At 32.8% G+C, this 23,070-nt stretch overlaps 1 protein-coding gene across 1 annotated transcript in view; it reads right to left on the bottom strand.

Annotated features, from left to right (window-relative positions):
- Nucleotides 1-1,346: 1,346 nt before the first annotated feature.
- LOC103600138 (polypeptide N-acetylgalactosaminyltransferase 13) overlaps nt 1,347-23,070 on the bottom strand; it is a gene marked incomplete at its 3' end in the record, with an annotated part of 111,910 nt that continues 90,186 nt past the window's right edge. Inside the window, exons 2-5 of the mRNA XM_008584365.1 lie at nt 19,734-19,900; nt 19,062-19,269; nt 16,556-16,726; nt 1,347-1,470 (exon numbers count right to left, since the gene is read on the bottom strand). Of these exons, the coding sequence (XP_008582587.1) occupies nt 1,347-1,470; nt 16,556-16,726; nt 19,062-19,269; nt 19,734-19,900 (670 nt within the window). The remainder of the gene's footprint in view (nt 1,471-16,555; nt 16,727-19,061; nt 19,270-19,733; nt 19,901-23,070) is intronic.

Genomic DNA, 23,070 nt, shown 5'->3' with positions numbered 1-23,070 from the left:
GATTTCCTTTCTTTTTTCCTCTTTCATTTCCTCCTTCCTTCTTTCTCCGTCCTTCTTTCCTTCCTTCCTTCTTTCTCTCTCTCTCTGCCTGCCTCCCTCCCTCCCTCCCTCCCTCCTTCCTTCCTTCCTTCCTTCCTTCCTTCCTTCCTTCCCTTTCTTTCTTTTTCTTTGAGAACTATACCAAGTAACAAGTTTGAGTCCTCAGTGTCCTCAAAGGTTCTGCAAAGATGTACCATGAGCCTGATGACAAGTTGACAAGAAGCCATTCCTGAGTACAGTGCTGGGTTTTGTTTGGCATGTTCCATCAGGCTATAAGTACATAAACAAATGTGGAAGTAATGAAATTCCATTAACTAATGGTTGTCTAAGACATATGACTATAAGGAAGTTCTAGGCAAAAACAAACAAGCAAACAAACAAAAAAAGTACAACAGGGCCATTCTTGTGCTTCTAAAGTAATTCAGATATATTAAAGATTCACTAAATTCTACATTGTAAAAAAACATCATAACTCATTCTCACATTTTAACATTTTCTTATATTACATCACACATATTTATGTTAGTGAAAAACAAATTTTACTTTCTAAATGAGAAATTAAAAGGCATAACTTGAACTTCATAGATAAATATTACTTTAATTCATTTAAAAAATAATAATATATGTTTGTAGAGAAAACACAGTATGTTATAGTTTATCTGTTTCTTAACATGAAGGCACATTTATGTGTCTGTATTGAAAATTTTTGAAAATAACCAAATATTAAAATAATTTATATGCTTCCTAATATATTTACAAAGACTTTATCTTCAATTTTTATTTACTTGAAAGGCCATTTATTAAATGAATTTGCATTATTCAATCTGACTCATCAAACAATAATGTCTAGGATTGTGAAAATAGTCTTGTTACTTGCAGAATTATCCAGAATTTTCTGACCACAAATTTTCGTTAAGTTATTTGAGAATAACCTTAAGCAGCAATTGCAAATTCAGATCACCAAATATTTCTAAGTTTCAGTTAAAAAACACAAAGTGATTTTATAGAGTAACACTTTATTTAAAAAATAAACCTCTTCTTTATTTCAACAACGGAAAGCCCTAATGTCTTTTTACTGTGAATAAAAGAATTATTTTTGAAAACTTAAAAAATACCTATAATTTCCCATTTAACAGTAAATATTGCATGCAACAGGACTCTAGCAAATTCTCTAAATAGGTATTAAAATGACCAACTGATCAGTAATTTGCATCACTTAGCCAAAAAGATTTGACAGTAATTTACTGGGTCTAACATTTGCATGCTACAGCATAGTATGTTTAGCTTCAAAAAATAAAGTAAAATACAATTACCCTAAAAGACATTTCAAGATTTTCTCCACCCCAGATATCCATTCCTGCATCGTAAGTTCCTATCTCTTCAAAGTAGTTTCTGTCAATAGAAAATAGGCCACCAGCCATAGTAGGGGTCCTAGTTGAAAAAAAAAACAAAAAGAAAAGATATCTTTTGAAAACAATGTGTGGAGTTTAATGAGACTGTTACAAATATTTTTGAGACGTTTTAAATATAAAAAAATAGTACTTAAAAATGTCAAACTGGAAACAGAAATCCAAGGTGTAAGAGGTTTTAAAATTAATAAATAGCATTTTATTTCCCATTTTCTGGAAAACTCAATTTAAAATAGTCTATGTTTTTCTTATAAGTAATCGGATAGACACATAGAAGAACACTGTCCATTTGTGACTGGGGCTTCTATATTCCTTCTGAAAACATTGTGAAGAGAGGTTACTGTCCTTCACACTGTCCTCAAAGAGATTAACTGGTCATGAAACTACCAGTTGTGATCTTTGAACACATAATCAAAAATCATTTTAATGTGAACTTTAGGAACCAGTGGACAAGGTTTCTCCATGAAATGATCTATAGCATATTTAAATATGAAAATAAGTAATTGCTATAAAATATTTACAGGAAATAAGTATCTAATGATAGTTATGAATTTTTTTTTAATGTAAGAGCTTTACATATGATTGTTTATTCTTCCCTTTACTTAATTAAAAGGATAGAATTACTCATCTAGCCCTATGGATAAACATTAAGTCCATTATGCTATTCAGAGATATAGAAGGACATTTGGTACGGATTCTAAAACTTTTTTCTAGGAATAAATGCCTTTTTGTTCTTACCTCTGAAATTTCTCTATAGAAACTAAGAAGTTAGATGATTATATTTTTATAAACATTAAGTCCATTATGCTATTCAGAGATATAGAAGGACATTTGGTACGGATTCTAAAACTTTTTTCTAGGAATAAATGCGTTTTTGTTCTTACCTCTGAAATTTCTCTATAGAAACTAAGAAGTTAGATGATTATATTTTTAACAGATTAAGTATTAATTAATTTTAAAAGATTAATTAAAGACAATGATTAATGTTTGAGCTACACAAGTCTTTCTGTATAAGCAGTATGAATTAAAGATGAAAAAGAAAATTCTAGTTTTTCATAAATATATCCATACTGACAAACGTGATTTTTTAATGTTACTGGTAATAGCATTAATGTTATTGGATTTCCAACCTTCATAGCACATTAGCAGCATCTGGGGCACCTTTAAAAAAAATATTCATGCTCAGGTAACACCCTCCTCAAATTCAGATTTAATTGGCCTGAGATGGGGCCCAACTTTGGTATTGTACAAAGTTCCCAGGTGATTCTAATATACTGCCGAAGATGACAAACACTAATCTAGTAACAGATTTGGACTGCTCATCTTAGTAGTATGTGAAATTGTTAAAAAAACCAAATGTTTTGCTTTATTCAAAATTATATCTTCAGCCAAAGGTTATGCTCATGTCTTCTAATTAAACAGTGTAGTTCATTGAAAAACCGTTAAATAATATTGTACTTGGAAATCTACCATATTGCAAAGTTCTGTATTTCTCCCAGGGCTCTCACTGTTTTATGCTCAGGTAATTAACTGTCCATCAGTTGGAGCAGCAGAGTCTTGTTTAGTCTCAGAGCTATTATATTACTTCTAGTCTTGCTGAGTTCCAATCATGAACAGTATCATTGACCTTCTGAATTCTAAAGAGAAACTCTAACAAAGCTAAACAGATGGTAATTATGGAGTAGCCACGACCCTCACCTGATGGGGGTTTTGGAACTCTATGGCAATAACTATATAAGGTATTACAGTGTTGGAGAGTGTATTTAATAAAATTAGAAATAAAAATTGCTGCAATTATCCCATAATAATGCAACCAAATGCTTAAGATTGTTAAGTGATGCATTTTTAATGATCAGTTCAGAGTGCCTATCTACTTATCTACTTACTGATAAAGTACTAACATGTTTTAATTTAAATACATGTATTAAATTTCACATTACAAGTGGTCGTCATTCCTATAAATATATGATAAATGTATACTAAATGGCTAAAAATAAACTACATTTAACCATAAGAGTGACTCAACTTTCACTTATGCTTGAAAAGTAACAAAAATAATAAAATACAATTACAATTCCTCAAAAAAAATTCTGAATTTTCTGAAGACATGCTCAAAGAGAATTTTTGTTTGCAATATTAGCTCTCTCAAACAGTCTAGAGACTATGCCTTATAATATTTAATACCTGTAGCCATAGCCAATGTTATACAACATGTTCTGTTCTATGTTAACTGCTCTGTCATATCCCTAATTCGCTATTTACCTATGCCTGTGTGCAACTCAAGTGTTCAGAATGTCTAGAAAATGAAAAACTTTGATATAGTTGAATTAGCTGAGATTATTTGCTTTTCAAGGTTATGTCTATACAGTGTCAAACCAATCAACCAATTCAGTCAACGGCAGGTGGAGGGGCGGTGATAATCAGCACAATGACTGTGAACACTACCTACCACATAGTAAGTAGGTGAAGAGGATTGAGTTAATAGAAGTAAGGCGCTTAGCACAGTACCTAGCACATAATAAAGAGCTAATAAGGTTAGGTAATTTATCTTTGTTATTGTTGTTGTTACTGTTAGTGATGTAAATGATTCAAACAAAAGCCTTGAGTGTCCTTCACTTAATTTTGGCTCCCATATACATACCCTCATTTTGGGTTTCAAAATCATTTGGAACTACTTCATGTTGAACATGTTGACTCTGAAATCTGCCTCTCTGAATACAACTTCCTATTCTGTAACCCCTCTTATTTCTATAGAAAGTCACTTTTCATCCTTCATCAGTGATTATGGCTCCGTAGTTAATCCATGTTTTCACATTAATAAGCCCCTTCAGGAATTTTTTCTTTCCTCCTCCCATCCTTCTCCAAGGTTCTGCCATGTCAATGAAAAACGAGCTTAGCACCCTTGTTTCCCTGTTCTTGCTTTTCTGCAATTCCCGTTCTCTTTTTGTAGATCTTGGTGCCTGGGTAATCTCACCCTTCACTTCATCCACTTCTGCTACTAAGACCAAGAGGATCACTGGAAAAGAAACAAGATGAGGCCAATTGTTGTACCACAAGTCCATGTAACTGATTCTGTGCTTAGTTGTCAACTGCTAACAATCCTTTTATCTATGTCTATTTGTTTATCTGTCTTATTTTTAACTGAATCTTTTCAAAAGTTTTGAACTCTTTTCAAGAATCTGGGAATTAAGGCAATGCATGAGGTCTAACCTCCCTCAGTTGCCAAATCTAAACTCCCTCAATCTCTAGCTCAGTATGTTCATATGTCTTCCTCATGGCCTGTCCTTCCTTTTGGTCTCACAGGAAAGCCTATCTCTTTTCCTCTCACTGCAGGCTGGCATTCACACTGTGCCCTCAGTCTGCTTTCTCATGACTACGCTTGCAGCTATTTGCTATTGACTCTTACATTTATGCTTTATGCCCTTTCCTCTCACTGCAGGCTGGCATTCACACTGTGCCCTCAGTATGCTTTCTCATGACTACGCTTGCAGCTATTTGCTATTGACTCTTACATTTATGCTTTATGCCTTTGATTTCTAGATTGTGCCCTTGAGCTTACAAACCTGTTCAATTAAGCTCTATCCTAAACCAAAACACCTCTTCGGTCCATCTCAACTATTCATTCAAACTAGGGACATATATTTTCTATTCCCTTCACTGGTAACCTTATCAAAAGGACACTTCCTACATAGTCCCTCAACTCCTTTTGACCTTCTAACTAGTAGCTGAATCCTGCTCCTACCTCTACAATAATTTCTTTCTGAAATGTCCCCATTGATTATTAACTCCAATAGCTTTCCCTTCTTCTTGCTCTAAAAGCATTTAACACAATTCATCAGCCTTCCTGCTTGAAATTCTCTTCACCTCTAGCTTCCATTACATTGTTCTATAGAGGTTTTTCCTTCTACTAATTTGACTGTTCATCTTATGATTTTTATTGATATCACTTTCCTCTCCCTTTCCCTTGCTGGCTATCAGACTTCTGTAAGAATTAACAAGTTCTTAGCTTTACGTCTATCACAAGAGTACAATATACCATTATGATACTGTTTTGTGAATATATGCATTTAATAATGTCTTGTCCAAAATATAGTCCCCTCAAAGGTCTCTTAGTGGTCTCTTTTCTCTTTTTATGCTCTTTACCTGTGTGAGATGATTTGTCATATGCCTTTAACTGTCACCTCTGTGAGGCTGATTCCTAATCTGTGTTTGCTCATTTTTTCCCCCTGTATGAATTATGCTTTTCTAATTACTCACTAGATGTTTACTTTAAAAAAAAATCCTGTGATGTTGCTCTGTGTGTATAACACAGAACTGAGAATTTTCTACCCCTTCCACATCTGCTTATCTTTCAATGTCTTCTGTTTCCTTCCAATTCTTAATATAAAATGATGAAATTACCATTCGGCACTTTTCTTTTTTCCGGCTCATTCAATCCTTTCCCAAGTACTTTCTACTTATTTTTTTCTTTAGTATTTTTAACTCTTATCTCTGTTGTCATGGTCACTATCCAATTTTAGTCCTTAAGTCTAATCATTTGTTAAAGGGATTCTCTTGCCTCTAGATTCTTCTGCTTCCAAAATGTATCCTACAAACCATAGCCAGATTAGTTTCTCTAAATCTATGCTCCTCTAAAAATATTAACCAGATGTTCACAAACCTATTTTAAGGAATAAATTCCAGCTTATTTTCCAGGCCTCAGTGATCTGGCGCTACCCAATAAGCCCCTCCCACTTTTCTTAACTATGCCCCTAAATGTAAAGTGTTTAGCTGTTACTAGTAAATGCTTTACACATTAGCACTTCGGCACATTTGCTCACAGCCATTAGTCACTTGGATTTTCCTTTGTCAACCCCGTTAACTGTTCAAACTCGCTTATTAGGCCAATACAAATGTTATATATTCCATGCAGCCTGCCTTCAAAACAACTCCCCTTGCAATCTGGATATAATCTCCTTCTGCCTTTTTCTGTAGCCCTTCATCTTTGTCTCTCTCAAGGCACTTGCCACTTCTTACTGAGTATTATATTTATTTCTGTATACATTTTACCACTTCTCTAAGTTTAGCCAATATATTGTTTTAATAGTATTAGACTATTAACATATATTAGCTGAATAAATAACATAAACAAATGAGCAATATATCCCCATGGCCACAGAACAGTCTATGTGACAGTTAAAATTAACTGCAATTTTATTTCTGAAATTACGTAAAAAAGGGTTTCAAAATCATTTGGAACTACTTCATGTTGAACATGTTGACTCTGAAATCTGCCTCTCTGAATACAACTTCCTATTCTGTAACCCCTCTTATTTCTATAGAAAGTCACTTTTCATCCTTCATCAGTGATTATGGCTCCGTAGTTAATCCATGTTTTCACATTAATAAGCCCCTTCAGGAATTTTTTCTTTCCTCCTCCCATCCTTCTCCAAGGTTCTGCCATGTCAATGAAAAACGAGCTTAGCACCCTTGTTTCCCTGTTCTTGCTTTTCTGCAATTCCCGTTCTCTTTTTGTAGATCTTGGTGCCTGGGTAATCTCACCCTTCACTTCATCCACTTCTGCTACTAAGACCAAGAGGATCACTGGAAAAGAAACAAGATGAGGCCAATTGTTGTACCACAAGTCCATGTAACTGATTCTGTGCTTAGTTGTCAACTGCTAACAATCCTTTTATCTATGTCTATTTGTTTACCTGTCTTATTTTTAACTGAATCTTTTCAAAAGTTTTGAACTCTTTTCAAGAATCTGGGAATTAAGGCAATGCATGAGGTCTAACCTCCCTCAGTTGCCAAATCTAAACTCCCTCAATCTCTAGCTCAGTATGTTCATATGTCTTCCTCATGGCCTGTCCTTCCTTTTGGTCTCACAGGAAAGCCTATCTCTTTTCCTCTCACTGCAGGCTGGCATTCACACTGTGCCCTCAGTCTGCTTTCTCATGACTACGCTTGCAGCTATTTGCTATTGACTCTTACATTTATGCTTTATGCCTTTGATTTCTAGATTGTGCCCTTGAGCTTACAAACCTGTTCAATTAAGCTCTATCCTAAACCAAAACACCTCTTCGGTCCATCTCAACTATTCATTCAAACTAGGGACATATATTTTCTATTCCCTTCACTGGTAACCTTATCAAAAGGACACTTCCTACATAGTCCCTCAACTCCTTTTGACCTTCTAACTAGTAGCTGAATCCTGCTCCTACCTCTACAATAATTTCTTTCTGAAATGTCCCCATTGATTATTAACTCCAATAGCTTTCCCTTCTTCTTGCTCTAAAAGCATTTAACACAATTCATCAGCCTTCCTGCTTGAAATTCTCTTCACCTCTAGCTTCCATTACATTGTTCTATAGAGGTTTTTCCTTCTACTAATTTGACTGTTCATCTTATGATTTTTATTGATATCACTTTCCTCTCCCTTTCCCTTGCTGGCTATCAGACTTCTGTAAGAATTAACAAGTTCTTAGCTTTACGTCTATCACAAGAGTACAATATACCATTATGATACTGTTTTGTGAATATATGCATTTAATAATGTCTTGTCCAAAATATAGTCCCCTCAAAGGTCTCTTAGTGGTCTCTTTTCTCTTTTTATGCTCTTTACCTGTGTGAGATGATTTGTCATATGCCTTTAACTGTCACCTCTGTGAGGCTGATTCCTAATCTGTGTTTGCTCATTTTTTCCCCCTGTATGAATTATGCTTTTCTAATTACTCACTAGATGTTTACTTTAAAAAAAAATCCTGTGATGTTGCTCTGTGTGTATAACACAGAACTGAGAATTTTCTACCCCTTCCACATCTGCTTATCTTTCAATGTCTTCTGTTTCCTTCCAATTCTTAATATAAAATGATGAAATTACCATTCGGCACTTTTCTTTTTTCCGGCTCATTCAATCCTTTCCCAAGTACTTTCTACTTATTTTTTTCTTTAGTATTTTTAACTCTTATCTCTGTTGTCATGGTCACTATCCAATTTTAGTCCTTAAGTCTAATCATTTGTTAAAGGGATTCTCTTGCCTCTAGATTCTTCTGCTTCCAAAATGTATCCTACAAACCATAGCCAGATTAGTTTCTCTAAATCTATGCTCCTCTAAAAATATTAACCAGATGTTCACAAACCTATTTTAAGGAATAAATTCCAGCTTATTTTCCAGGCCTCAGTGATCTGGCGCTACCCAATAAGCCCCTCCCACTTTTCTTAACTATGCCCCTAAATGTAAAGTGTTTAGCTGTTACTAGTAAATGCTTTACACATTAGCACTTCGGCACATTTGCTCACAGCCATTAGTCACTTGGATTTTCCTTTGTCAACCCCGTTAACTGTTCAAACTCGCTTATTAGGCCAATACAAATGTTATATATTCCATGCAGCCTGCCTTCAAAACAACTCCCCTTGCAATCTGGATATAATCTCCTTCTGCCTTTTTCTGTAGCCCTTCATCTTTGTCTCTCTCAAGGCACTTGCCACTTCTTACTGAGTATTATATTTATTTCTGTATACATTTTACCACTTCTCTAAGTTTAGCCAATATATTGTTTTAATAGTATTAGACTATTAACATATATTAGCTGAATAAATAACATAAACAAATGAGCAATATATCCCCATGGCCACAGAACAGTCTATGCGACAGTTAAAATTAACTGCAATTTTATTTCTGAAATTACGTAAAAAAAACATTCTTTGTTGACATCTGCTAAATTGATGAGTAACAAAGATGCCTTCACTTCCTGCCTTAATTCCAGGATTCTTAAAGGTCCTATCATCTAATAGGGGTTTTAGAGATTGAGTTTGAAAGAATTTTAGAATTTAAGATGTAAAGCTTTGCAACAATGTAGAAAAGTGAAGCACTCCAAAAAGTAAGCATTCAATATGGAAAAATACCATTTTTTTGTTTGTTCATTTTTTTTTTTTTAACCAGAAGTGAGTATATCAATAGAAATTGTGGTAGAATATATTTGATTATTCAGTAATGCTAAAATGTAATACCTGCATTTTCACCAAGAAAACAATATATCCTGTATTTCACACTGGGGTAATCACTGTGTGTGTGAAAACCAGGAAGAGAGCAAAGAAACTCAAAGAGGCAGCCAAGTTTGGCTTTTATGAGTCTGCACTTTGTAGTTAGATTGGTTGGGTTCAAAATCTAACCACACATTGTGTGACCTTCAGCAAGTCACTTAAAGTCTCTGCCTCAGTTTCATCATCTTTAAATGAATTATATGAGTTAATATGTGTAACACTCTTAGAATAGTACTGGCACAAAGCTAGTAATATATATTTTAGATACTATTTTTAAAAAAGAGCAACACGTCCCTGTTTGCCATGATTATTTTTATTGTTTTGGGGTTCAATTAATTTTTTAAGTAGAAATATAATATTTTACATCTCTAAAATCCCTACAAGTTGGGTCAACAAAATTTAGTTGCAACGTGTTTAAGTGACTTGTTCAAAGACCCCTAACTAGTTAGTGACCTAAACAAGAACATTATCTGTCTTCTACCAATTAGCCATCTCTCAATTTATCTGTATACCTTACACAGCAAAGGATTTGAGACAGTTAATTAGAAATACACTTTTTCTGATTTCAAGCTCTGAATTTATGCATAGTGTTTTCCTGTGAATTTTAGTACTGCTGTTCAGAAGCAATTTCTTTCAAAGTTATTGAAAGATATTAAAATCCTTCAAACTAATTTTTCTCCTTTGATATGTCAGGATTCTAATTAATGTTACTTGGCAAATAACCAAGGTCTCTGTAGAAAAACTCCAAAGAAAGTTTAAGAGACTAAAGCTCAGCTCAAAGCTGTTACTTATAATGGTCAAACAACATAATATCTATATTGTTAGTGTATAGATCTGTCACTGTCATTTCTCATATGTTATAAGTCATAATAAAAATAAATGGTAAAATGAGTATTTTATTATTTACATGAATATAAGGCATGCATAGCTGAAATCTTTATATACTTTTGAATTTTTTTTTTTTTTTTGTCTTTTTTCGTGACCGGTAAGGGGATCGTAACCCTTGGTGACACCAGCACCGCACTCAGCCAGTGAGCGCCCCGGCCATCCCTATATAGGATCCGAACCCGCGGCGGGAGCGCCACTGCGCTTCCAGCGCCGCACTCCCCTGAGTGCGCCACGGGGTCGGCCCTTGATTTTTTAAATCATAAAATAGAATGGCTTCATTTGGTTAACCATTTTGCAGGTTTAGAAACTAAAGAAAAATTACATGCTGTGAGTTTCTTTCCTTTCTTTTTTATTGTTTACTATACCTAATATAGGGAGCAGAAGAGAGAAGAGGAAGCAAGGAACAAATACTAGTCTATTAGAATGATGAAAAATCAAATGTTGAATGCAATTAAAGATTTTTACAGATAAAAATGAGAAGTTTGGTGGAATATTGAACACTATGACAATCATTTGAACATAGGGTAAGAAGATCATTTTCCTGCAGAGAAGCAACTGTTAGTTTAAGAGTTTATGCTGGCTTAGGCTCTGAGTAAGGAAGCTTACTCAAATCCTGTAGAGTATATGAAACACACACAATTTCAATGCTATTTTTAAAGGACAAGAAAGAAAATATAAAATTCTGCTTAGTATGGGCAAATGACTTGTTCTGCTGCCAAAGAACCGATTTACCAAGCACGGGAATGAAATACCTTAGCCTGTGCTTAAAGACCTATTTCTCATAAAGAAGTAGCTATTTTTTTTTTTTTTTCCTTTTCGCTAAATCCTTTTTGGTAATCCTCATAACCTAATAAAATCATAAGCATCTAAGAGGATGTACAGTAATTGGTGCAAATTTTAATCTTTCCTTTTACTTTCATTTCATGCTGAAGAGTGGTCAAAATAAATAATGGGGCTACTGGAATCAGGTGTTTTAAATATTTTGGTTACTGTGATCAAATTATTCAGTATATAAATGTGATATTTAATTCATCACACTGAAAACTTTCTATACTACCCCTGTTTTCTTCTTATCGCAACAGACTTCTAAGGAAGTCTTGCAAATTATACCCTAAACCATTACAAAGTAATTTAATATAAATGTGATATTTTCTCCAAAGAATATAGATTCAAACACTCCATCAGAGGTAGGAATATTTTACTTTTCTCAAATCAACATATGTTAGATTTTAACATGAGTTGGTAAGAATGTTAAACAGTTGAACATTCTAATGTTCAACTCTTTTGAAGTCTTTGCTCTGCTCATAATGTTGACCCTTCCCTGTGTTGTTGTTTTAAAATCTTTTATTGTATAGAAGTTTCTTAAAGGCTTTGATGATATCTATTGCTGTCTCTTTCCTCCAACCTAAATAGATATTTTAGATAGATTTAGAAAAGTCTAATAGAAAAAAATCTGATAGATAAAATTAAGAAAAAGTATTAGTTACTACTAAATATAAGAAACTTTGTCTTATATTTGTATAAGATTTTATAGAACAAATATGTCTTTTTCATTTATTACACTTACTAGAGAAAAAATTTAAGCCAGTGATGTTTTGGGGGGAAGAAATCAAATTGGCAGGAAATATCAAGAATATTAAAACAAATTTCATATCATTCAATTGCATAACTCTAAAGAGACCACATTATATACAAATGCTGCAGATAAAGATGAAATAATTGAAAAATCAAGTGTAAACAAACTCAATTCACTTTACAAAAAATAGGGAAGAGCTAATAAGTGAGACATTAGCATTCATTAAAATTTTTATTTGTGAAAAAAATAATGGCATAGAAAAATAATGATGACATATTGACTTTTAAATTGTGGAGAAATACGTCTGGAAAGAAATACTCTGGAGGGAAATATAAAAACATACTAAAAGAGCTGTTTGGTATTCTGCTTCTGTCTGCTTTCAGGTACTTGTCACTTCATTTTGCAATGTATAGTATTTTACATTATCAGAAATAAATTTAAAATCTAATTCCTGTCAAATACATTTCTCATTTAATATTTTACAGCACTTCATGAGTTAAAGCAAGAAGAATAATTTTCCATTTTATAGTTGAGAAGACTAAGTAATTTCTCAATTGGAGGAGTTTAAAATAAAGCCATATCCTCCATGGTCAGCTTCAATGCTTCTTCTATGATATCATACTAGAATAATATAGAAGATAATATATATAAACATTCTATAAGTTTTTCCTGATAAAAGCACAACTGTAATTTGAGATATGATTAATCATCTTTATTTGCTCTTCTCTATAAATTCCTAATTTTAATTGAGTAAAAAAAGAGTATGAGATCTGACAAATGTTAATAAAAAGGATATAAAAATAAGTGAAATATGTCAAGAATAAAAACTAATAATTACATCTATGTTTGATTTCCTATGATAGCAAGGATTAAAAGAAAATCTAACCTCTTTTGTTTTACTTGAGAAATATGCTTAACATGGTACTCCAAGTAAGAAGGAAGAAAGTCATATGAAGAAAGTAATGACTAATGTAAAAGAGTCAATAAGGAAAGACATGAAGGGTAAAATAGTTAAATAGATTTGAAAAATAACTGGTAGGTTTCTAATAAAGAAATCTATTTTAATGAGTGAGAAATTAAAATGGAAACAGATATCTTTATAACTATTTATTGAACATCACTTACAAGGCATAATTAAGAGACTAAAGCAATCAACAAGATTTTAGCCAGGCTCTTTTCCACAATTATACGCCACTCTAGTAGTAGACATAGTTAACCCTTGCACATCCATACTCTCACCACTTATGCTGGCCCCTTTCCCTCATCCAGCATACAGATGGCCAGTGCCAGACAGTGAGTAACTTGAGAGCAGAGATTACCTTATCTATATTTGTATGTGCAGAAAGAACCTAGCCCACTGCCGGTGTGTATATATGTGTATCTGCATATGGAATCAAACTTATTTCAACAGCCAGAACCAAATCACCTCAAAATTGCATGTGTTAGAGAAAAACGCATAATAGATCCCAAGTTAATTAAATAATATGAAAGATTATCTGCATCAGGTAAATTTGCTACTAGTTGCCTATTCCGTTAGGTAAATATATGCATATTCATACAGAGCTAACAAGTTTGATGAATTTCAAACTAAGCCATTTCACAGGCAGCGAAAGGCTCACAAGGGTCACAAATTTAAAAGATTATAGCCAGACAAAGTTAATTATTTGAAGTTAATTGTTTGAGACACAGGTGCTGAGAATTATTTCTCCAAGTGCAAGAATGATAACAAATGGCAACTGACCCTTAGCCTGAGGGTCAGGGGCACAATTATAAGGAGTTATGGACTAGGCTAAACTTTCATGCCACTTCTATATGGGCAGTTTCTACTCAACTCCACTTGATGGTACCAACTAGAAATTCTGGGCCATTTCAGCAAGATCTTCTGACTTATTAATAGCTGGAAATCCAGATTTTTATTTAAGACATCTAATTTTTAAAATGTTGGTAATTTTAAAAAATGTGAAATACTATGTAGGCCAAGTAAAACACATCTACAAAGCATATTTGGCATACAAGTTCCTAGTTTATGACCTCTGGTTTAACAATTTGATTACCCTGTATTTGTACACAGGGGCTGGCTGGTTAGCTCAATTGGTTAGAGTGCAATGTTATAACACCAAAGTCAAGGGTTTGGATCCAGGTACTGGCCAGCCACCAGAAAAAAAAAAAAAGATAAATAATTCCTAATGGTATCTGAGACCAAATGCCAATATAGTTGCACATATATTTGAGATATTCCTGAAAAGTCATATAATTTGATTACTAAAATGTCAAGGAAACATTACTGATTAAAGAACACTAAATATTTAGGATTACATACAATATTTTTCCATAGTCATAATTTCATAAATACCAGGCATTTCACAAACTCTATGTATTATGAAAATGAAAATACAAAAGCCCAGATGCTGACAATAGAATAGTAGATGTAACTATTGTTAAGATTTACTTTAAATGTACGATAAATGAGTTTAGGTCACAAGTTCAAGTGGTTCTCATCGCATACAGATGCATGATTGTATTTCTGAATGATGACTAGTCAATTATAGTGATTATAAAGTTCCACCATAACTGACATTTTAATGAAGCATTCCACTAAGAAAACCAAAATTTCAACCTCATTTTAATCACTTTAGCTATTCAGAATTCTGTTAATCAAGTAGAAAAAAAAAAAACTGTCTTCAACACCTAGAATGATTTATCTGTTTGTACGAATGTGAGAAAAATGAGCACATCTTCAGGTAATAGATTACAAGTACAAAGGAGTTCACATTACAGCTATGCTGATGAAAATTACCTGCAGGCTGTTAATACAGAGCCAGTGAATTAATTAACCTTTTGCCTTAAAAATCTAGAAACTTCAGCAGACTGATGTTTCTCTGTTTCTCCTGCTCCAGCTCCCTCAGCATTTTAGAAAATAAAATGATGTGCAGTTACTGAAGCAAACAAATAAAATATACTGTGATTTTATTAGTTATAATGTTACTACAATAAGACTACATAAATTGTGGCTAAAATATGGCAACTTAGATGATTCACATTTTGTTTTTATTAATGAAAGATGGGTAATAATGGTTGATTTCTTTACTTTTATAAATGAGATCAGTAATATCTTTTATAAATATTGGTTACTTATTTACCTTTTGACTCTGTGAGAAAATAAAGTTAAATAAAGCATGTCTTTTGCCAATATGTTTTTTCTTAAATAAATGTCAACATGCATTCTTATAAATTTCAAGTGAGTAAACACATTATCTATATTTAAGTGTATTGATCAAGCATGTTAACAGTTCTCACCTGATATGAAGCTTAAAAATCAGGTAACACTGAATAAAACCAGGATCTGGGAAAAGAGGATTTCTAATACATTTGATGGTAATATGAGCCGTTGAATTTCCTCAGGTTGTTAAAGGCAAAGATCAGTAAAATGTGGTGAATGTGAAGATTATACAAGACTTAAGAACTACTAAATTACACTTTAAATACTGACATGATAATTTGCATGTCTTTATGCAAATGTTAGGAGCCACAGTTTTTTCTCTTTGACATAGTAATATCTCCTTAAGAGGTTAACAGCCCCCAATAATTAATTTTTCAGTAAGAAATAATTACAGGTATTCTCTTCCATTAGCCCATCTTTACAGTTTGATTTTAATTAATTGATTATATAATTAAGCAGTAAACGATAGATAAGTTATCCCCTCAGTAGGGGTTATCAGACATTGTTGTTTAGATAATGGGTTAAATGTAAATTGTTTTAGAACGTTAGGATATTTCTCTGTTGTTCCAACAGAATAATGATGAGCCAAATTAGCCTTTAAAGAGCTAAACTAGTGAATGCTTCCCAAAATATTTTTCAGCATATCAATTTTTGATTGCAGGTAAGAGGCCCACAAAAATGTCTTAAAGTAGGAAGATCATACTTTTGTGTGAATAAAGTGGGTAATACTTATCTAAACAACTAAAGATGCATATGATATTTTTTTTCTGTATTAAGGGTAAGCACATATTTTGCTAATAAATATTTTAAGTTAAGTAGCTTTTTTAAGTAATTTGGAACAAACAATAAATCCTTCATAATTGTTAATATTACAATTTTCCAAATGGATCTTTCTGTTTTTATATATAAGGAAAACACCTCTTTAAAGGTGATAAATTTAGAATTTTTACCAAAATATTTTCAGTTATTTCAATTTTGAGAACAGTCCTACTATAAAGCATATACTTTTAGGTAAGAAATACATTTACTTGAAGTGTCAAAGCTAGCCCATTTCTGTCATATAGAAGATTCAAAATAAATATATTTTGAATGTAAGAGTACAAAAAACTTCGAAAGGTATTTGGCATTTCTGCCAATAGTTGTTTGTTATGCTAATTTAAACTAGATTTAATATTGCCACTTGTTCTTATATTATTTTGTAAAGGGTGACAATGTGTGTGTGTATATATATAAATGGGTGACAATGTGTGTGTGTATGTGTGTGTGTGTATATATATATATATATATAAAACAAGTATATGACTTCAAAACAATTAAAAATGAGAATACAAATTTATAATATTTCTTAATTATTATAGGAATACACATTCTATCTTTTGGGAGATCTGATCTACATACCTGACAGGTAATGTTCTGTCTCCTTTCCTCCTATCCATTTCTCTTTGGGGAACAGGATACCAGCGGAAATTCAGCTTCCAGTTAAATCCCCCATAAGTCATGTCTGACCCAGCCATATATTCAAAGGTATCATCACTAATCACATCAATGATGGGACATACAACGGTTTTCCTGCAGAAAAATTAAAACCAGTTTGCATATAAATTATAATTTAGATGTTACATTATCTTCTTCAAAACTTACAGCTGATGTGATGAAATTTAATTATTCTGTGAATTTAATATGCTTTTAGTTATGGAATTATTTCCTTTAACTATATCTTCCTTACAGTCTACTTTATGCTATCATGTGAACTCTAATCAAATATACTAATTGACCTTCAAGCTGATTTCCAAATGCATTCTAAGTACTAATGAAGTAGAATGAGCATGGTCTATTTTTCATAAAACCTCCACCCACAGCATGATTAGTAGAGTTGCTTTGAGATTATGCATCATTTTAGTTATAACTCACTGAAAAGCAATAACAAGCAGGAAGGGGAGAATGGATTATGGCAAATTAGATCTGGTAGTTTGCATTTCAAATGGGGTAAGTTAGTTTAAAGATAACTCGGAGAAAATCTTCATAGAGAAAACACCTACTAGGAAAAACAACAAACAAACAAAAATCAACAAACGACAATAAATTCATGACCTATCAGTATAAATAAACGTTTTTTATAAAGAATAATGGGGTCATGATAATTTCTGTGTGAATCGAACTGGAATTAAGAGTTTACAGTCAAAATCTAGATAATTTAAAATACGGAAAAACAAGAAACCTTAGTCTCTGGTGTTTTAACCCACTTAAAGTAAGAGTAGGAGCCAGGAGTTTTGGTATTCTTGATGGTAGCTTTTTAGGGTAGAAAATTTTGCTTAGGGAGATCATTAGGTACTCTTTTAATCCATGTTGTGCCTTTTCCTGTTCTTCCTCTACTCTCAGTTTATGTGTTTTATTATGGGATGAACCTTTCTGTTATCTCGATGAGTAAGTATTCAGGTCTATCCAAGATCGCATTGGTTGTAGCTACTTCTTAAGACCAGAGCTTGTTTTTCATATTTGGCAGTAGGTAAATAAATATACAAATAGGCTTCCGAATCAACCATAGATGTTGAAAAAAAGAAATGTTGTCCATTATTGATTCTTGTTTTGTAACACCAGTACCATTTACAATTGAGTCTTATATTCCACACAATTCGTCAAAGCCTGAAGTTCTCAGAAAACAACAGGATTCATTTGGCCTTGAAAAGCTTCTTGGTGGCTCTGGACCCAGAGAAATCAGTATCTTTCTCTCCTTCTTATTCAGGTTTAACAATTTAACTTGTGAGAAAAAGAAATTAGATCTAATAACCTTGAACAGACTTTATTCTCTAGTCATGGTAACTTTACAATTTATAATCAGGACAAGAGATTAGGGTTCATTATCTGCAAAACAATGTAGCATGTTGTTAGATTAAAAATAAATGACCTATACATGACCATATTTAAACATTATATTAACATCTTACTAAGTTGAATATGAAACACATGTTTTAAAAAGTAGTATAATGTAAGAAAAGTTGACAGGAAATGCATTTAAGATGTTCTATGTTCATTTTACTTTCCCAGTCTTACTCTCTTGTGGGTACTGTATAATACACTGCGTGGAAAAATGGTATTAGCTGTGTACTACATCAGTTGACTAAAAGGTTCCTACTGCTTTCTTCAACTACTGTGGTTCATTTTACTGACAGCCTCTATCCATCTTCCTGGCAAGTTTCAAATCCTGCCATTTAGATGGTGTAGCTGAACTAGCTCAGACTAAGCAGCTCCTGTCTTGGATGTCTAATTAAAAAATTCTAGAAAGACTTTTCTACTGTAAGTGAAATGACTATGCAAGCAAGGTGTTATGTGATGCTTTGTTATTACATCATACAGCATCCAATGTTTGCTATGTTCAATAGGTGCTTAAAAATTATACTTATTTATCACCAATGTTTATGAATATCTGCAAAAAACACCTTGTACTTCCCAGCGTCATCATCAGAAAGAATTGCAGATATGTATGAGGGTTCTTAATTTATCTAAAGTGTCACTCAGTTTTTCAGATTTCACAATTTACTACATAACTTCTTTTTCCTTCCTATTATTAGGCATTACCTACCTCACAGGGTGGTTGTGAGGACATAAAATCTGCTTTGAAAGTGTGCTTTATAACATATTGTACTATTTCAGATTGGACTGATTTTCTTCACTTTGGAAATGAATATTCTACACATTTTTATTGTTTGACTTATTTTTAAACCAAATACCTGTATTCAGCATGAATAAGTCAGTTTTATTTATTAAATAAGGGGGAAAACCTATTTTTAAAAAAGCTATAAGACTTTTGAAAATAGCAACTTGGAAGAGAAATTCTGATGAACAGCTGGAACTGTCCTAACAGGTTCAGTCATAACCCATGCAAACATAACACATGAATTCTTACCTGTCTTCCTTTATTCTTGCCAGCAAGGGCTCCAGCCATCCTAATGTGCATTCACAGTGTGCATCAAGAAAAGTTATGACCTGCCCTTTTGAAGCAGCTGCTCCTCGAAGACGGGCACGTATTAACCCAGAGCGCTCTTCCATCCTAATAATTTTTACCGGTACTTCTAAATTTTTCACGTAATTCTCTAATGTCAACTTGAGAAAATCTGTAACACGCAACAAGAATTTGTAAGAAAAATTTGAAGCTGTTTCAGAGATGCTGCCAAGATGAAAATTCGGTACACCGAAATGGTGGACAACTCCTATCAAAATTTTTTGTTAGGTGAAATAAAACAATAGAGATTTCATCAGTTAATTAATGTCATGTATCTACTAATTCATATAAATGCTCAATAATAAGATCAATTGAGTTATGAAAAAAGAAACATTTTGGGAAGTCATTTTGGCTGATTTCTTAGGTTAGTAATAGTAAAATAGAACTATGAGAAAAACTGAAATAATTAGTTACTTGTTTCTGGAGTTGGCATTAACATGGTATATTGATAAAAAACTGATAGGTGGTTGCAGGGCTAGTAAAATCATAAAGCAAATATGGATTGTTGCCTAGGTATCTTTTTGACCATAATAAAGCTTTCTAATTTAAAAAATGCAAAAAAAAAAAAAATTATACCTCTTTCACTGGCATCATCTACCAAGATGACCTCAGAGAGTAGATAGTGTGGAGAACGATTTATAACACTGTAAACAGTTCTAAGGAGAGTGCTCCAAGCTTCATTATGAAACACAATGACTACACTTGTGTTTGGAAGTTCATCAGGGTAGACTTTGGTCTTGCATCTGAGGAAGAAAGAAGAGGAATATTAATAAGTTCATTTTCCATCCTGATCATCATCATAAGAAATAAACCTAATAACACAACTTCAGGCTTGAAAGCCCATTACTAAGGAAATGTTTTTTGAATATCTAAAATCGTTTTCCTTTTTATAAGTACCATGAGTAATCACATGGCATTTTGAAAACTAAATATGCATAATTGCTAGTATTTTATTTTAACTCCTGCAGGGAACAAAGCAGCATGATTTCCATAAGTCTAAAAAAACCTAAGAAAGCTAAAATAACATTCTGAGACTGTCAGTAAAAGACCAGGTACAACAGAGACAGATGAATTCATTTAGTGTATATAATTTTATTTGTTTAGGAAAAAAGCGTTATCGTATAACTCAAAAAGTCATAAGAACATAAATAGACATATGTCCACAGGGTTTTGGTGCATGTAAAACTGAGATTATTTTTCTGTTCTAAAATCTAATCATGAATGTTTTTCATTACATTTGAGAATGCTATAAACCATGCCAACTTTCAAGGATAGATTTAGGGGCCAGGATGCAGAATCTGCTAACTGCATCCTGGCTCCTAAAATTTCCAAATTTCCTGGGCATCAGGAAAGAGAATGGGCTACCGTCACTTCTCAAACTTTAATATGCATAGGCGTCCCCTGGGGATTTGTTAAAATGCAGTTTCTAATTCCCTCGGTCTGGGGTGGAGCCTGAGATTGTACATTTCTAAAAAGCTCCCAGGTGATTCAGATGTTGCTGGTCCCTGGAGCACACTGATTAGTAAGGGGCTACACCATAATTGTCATTATTTTTAGAACTTAATATTTTGAGAAAAGCTTTTAACTTTCCTTATTAATAAAAAAAATTCCAGATTTTACATTTTCAGCAATCAATTTAAAAGGTATATTTGGACAAATAATACATGTAGAGTTCTGGATGGTCATCTCAAATTTAACATGCAGATGGTCATTGCCCCTGACAACTTGTCAACCTTCAGACATTTCTGTCATGTAATTTCAAATCACCCTGATTACAGGTTATAAAAAAAAAAGTGTCATGAGATATCTGGCAGGAATAGAAGTTTATTCACCATAGGTTATTTTTCATGAAAACTATCTGAAGAGCCAGAGAATTAAAATAATTCCATAAAATAATATAAACCAGATGCTTCCTGCCACTTATGAACGACCTAATACGTGACATAATATAACATTGTTAAAATTAGTTTCCTTCACAAGTGAGTGAAAAAAATCCAGTAAAATGTGGGTGATAAAAAGCACACAATAAAACACTGATTGTGTACCTATTGATATCTTACTCATCTTTTAAAATGGTGTAAAATATCACCTACTCAGTGAAGTCTTTGCAGTATAACCAGGTAAGAATGTACATATACCTTAATTATAATATCTTTCCAGCATATGTGTATTTAGAAAACATTTATTAAGCATCCACAATATAAAAGATATTGTGCATATAAGATAATCAAAATGTAGCTGGTGAGAAAAGTAGTTGAATTCATAGCCATATCCTTCCTTTCTGGTGGCAAGATTCAACCCAAGATGATTTCTATGTGCTTTACTATCATTTGACTGGTACTTCCAGGAAGCTCATCACAAAATGAACTTAGAAAACCATCTTGGTAAGTCAGAAGGATTCTCTCTACCATTTCCCTCAAACCTCCACGCTCCTGCCTCATCTAAAAATCCCATCACTTTCAGCATGCTAAGCAGAAAATATGGTAAATGTAATCATCATCATCAAAAAGTAAAGCTGGAAAAACAGGCTGAAAATAGTTCAACAGTCAACAACCAATGGTTTAACCCAAGGATTATAGTCAAAAAGGCTACTCAGCATCATTTGAAAAAAAAAGATTTCTTTTAAATCAGATGTTGTGTATGTTACACTAAATGCCAGTATAGAAAACACAGACAAAACATGAATTTACTTAAATTATTTAAGTTTTAAAATAAAAAGATATTTAGATCCACCGTCTTAAACCATTCTATTGAGCTTACATTTGCAGTTAAAAAAATCTACCCACAAATGTTAATTTCATATTCATTATATGTGTCAAAGTTATAATGAGCTAATTTACTATTAATGCAGCTATTATGCTTACTTGGAGAAAATTTCCACTATGTCATTATTTAATGTAGCATAAAAATAAAATGTGGCTAGTATTTTTGTTAATTCTTCCTCTTCTTCCTATGTAAACAATCATTCATCAAAGGGTACAAATGTTCAGTATGCAGAATGAACAGGTTCTGAAGATGTAATGTACAACATGGTAATTATAGGTAATACTACTGTATTACGTACTTGAAATGTACTAAGAGAATTGATCTAAAGTCTTTTTAACCACACATAAAATAATGATGATGTCAAGTGATGAATATGTTAATTAGCTTGATTGTGGTAGTCATTTCACAATGTGTATGTATAACAAAACATCAAGTTGTGCATCTCATCAAAAGATAATACAAATCCTCCTAAGAGCTTTTTGAAGGCCCTTGTACATACAATTTTTATTTGTCAAATACACCTCAATTAACCTGGGGGTAAAAGTCATTTAGCAGAGAAGACTTTGTGTACTAATAAAGTAATTTATAGGATAATTCTTAAGCCATACAAATTAATCATTTTCTATGTCAGTTTATCCAATTATCCCAAATGCATAGTTTTGTATGAACAAGAATTATTATTTTCATGGTTTGTGCTACATCGAACTGCTGTTATTGTTTGTATTTCTTCAAAGCTATTGTTTCGGCTGTGGTGGATTTTATGTACCACGAGGAAAGAAAACAACGTCAAATAAACTATAGCACGATACCTTCTCATCACTAGGATCTCTTTAATACTCAAATAGAGCTAATAGAAAAAGCTTTTAAATTTATTTGGGCATAGATTTCTATCAAAATTGTCATACTTGATTTATGAATCAGTCATACCCGTTTCTTTTTGCTCTGAAGTTTCTTTCACCTATTCTAAGGGGCTTTCTCCAGCTTTAAGTTGTATTGCATAGCATATGACAGGCAAACATTTAGAACATACCTCAGCAAAAAAATATTTAAAAAGTTTCAACTTCTTGTGGATATCATCCTTGGTATTATTAAATGCTGCTTTTCAAACTTTAAGGTGCAAATGAATTATGTTGGGATCTTGTTAAAA

The sequence above is a fragment of the Galeopterus variegatus genome, unplaced genomic scaffold, assembly GCF_000696425.1.
Source record: "Galeopterus variegatus unplaced genomic scaffold, G_variegatus-3.0.2 Scaffold3243, whole genome shotgun sequence".
In the NCBI taxonomy this organism is placed as follows: domain Eukaryota; kingdom Metazoa; phylum Chordata; class Mammalia; order Dermoptera; family Cynocephalidae; genus Galeopterus; species Galeopterus variegatus.
Note: the sequence above shows the minus strand (reverse complement) of the source record. Positions and strands in the feature narration are given on the sequence as shown.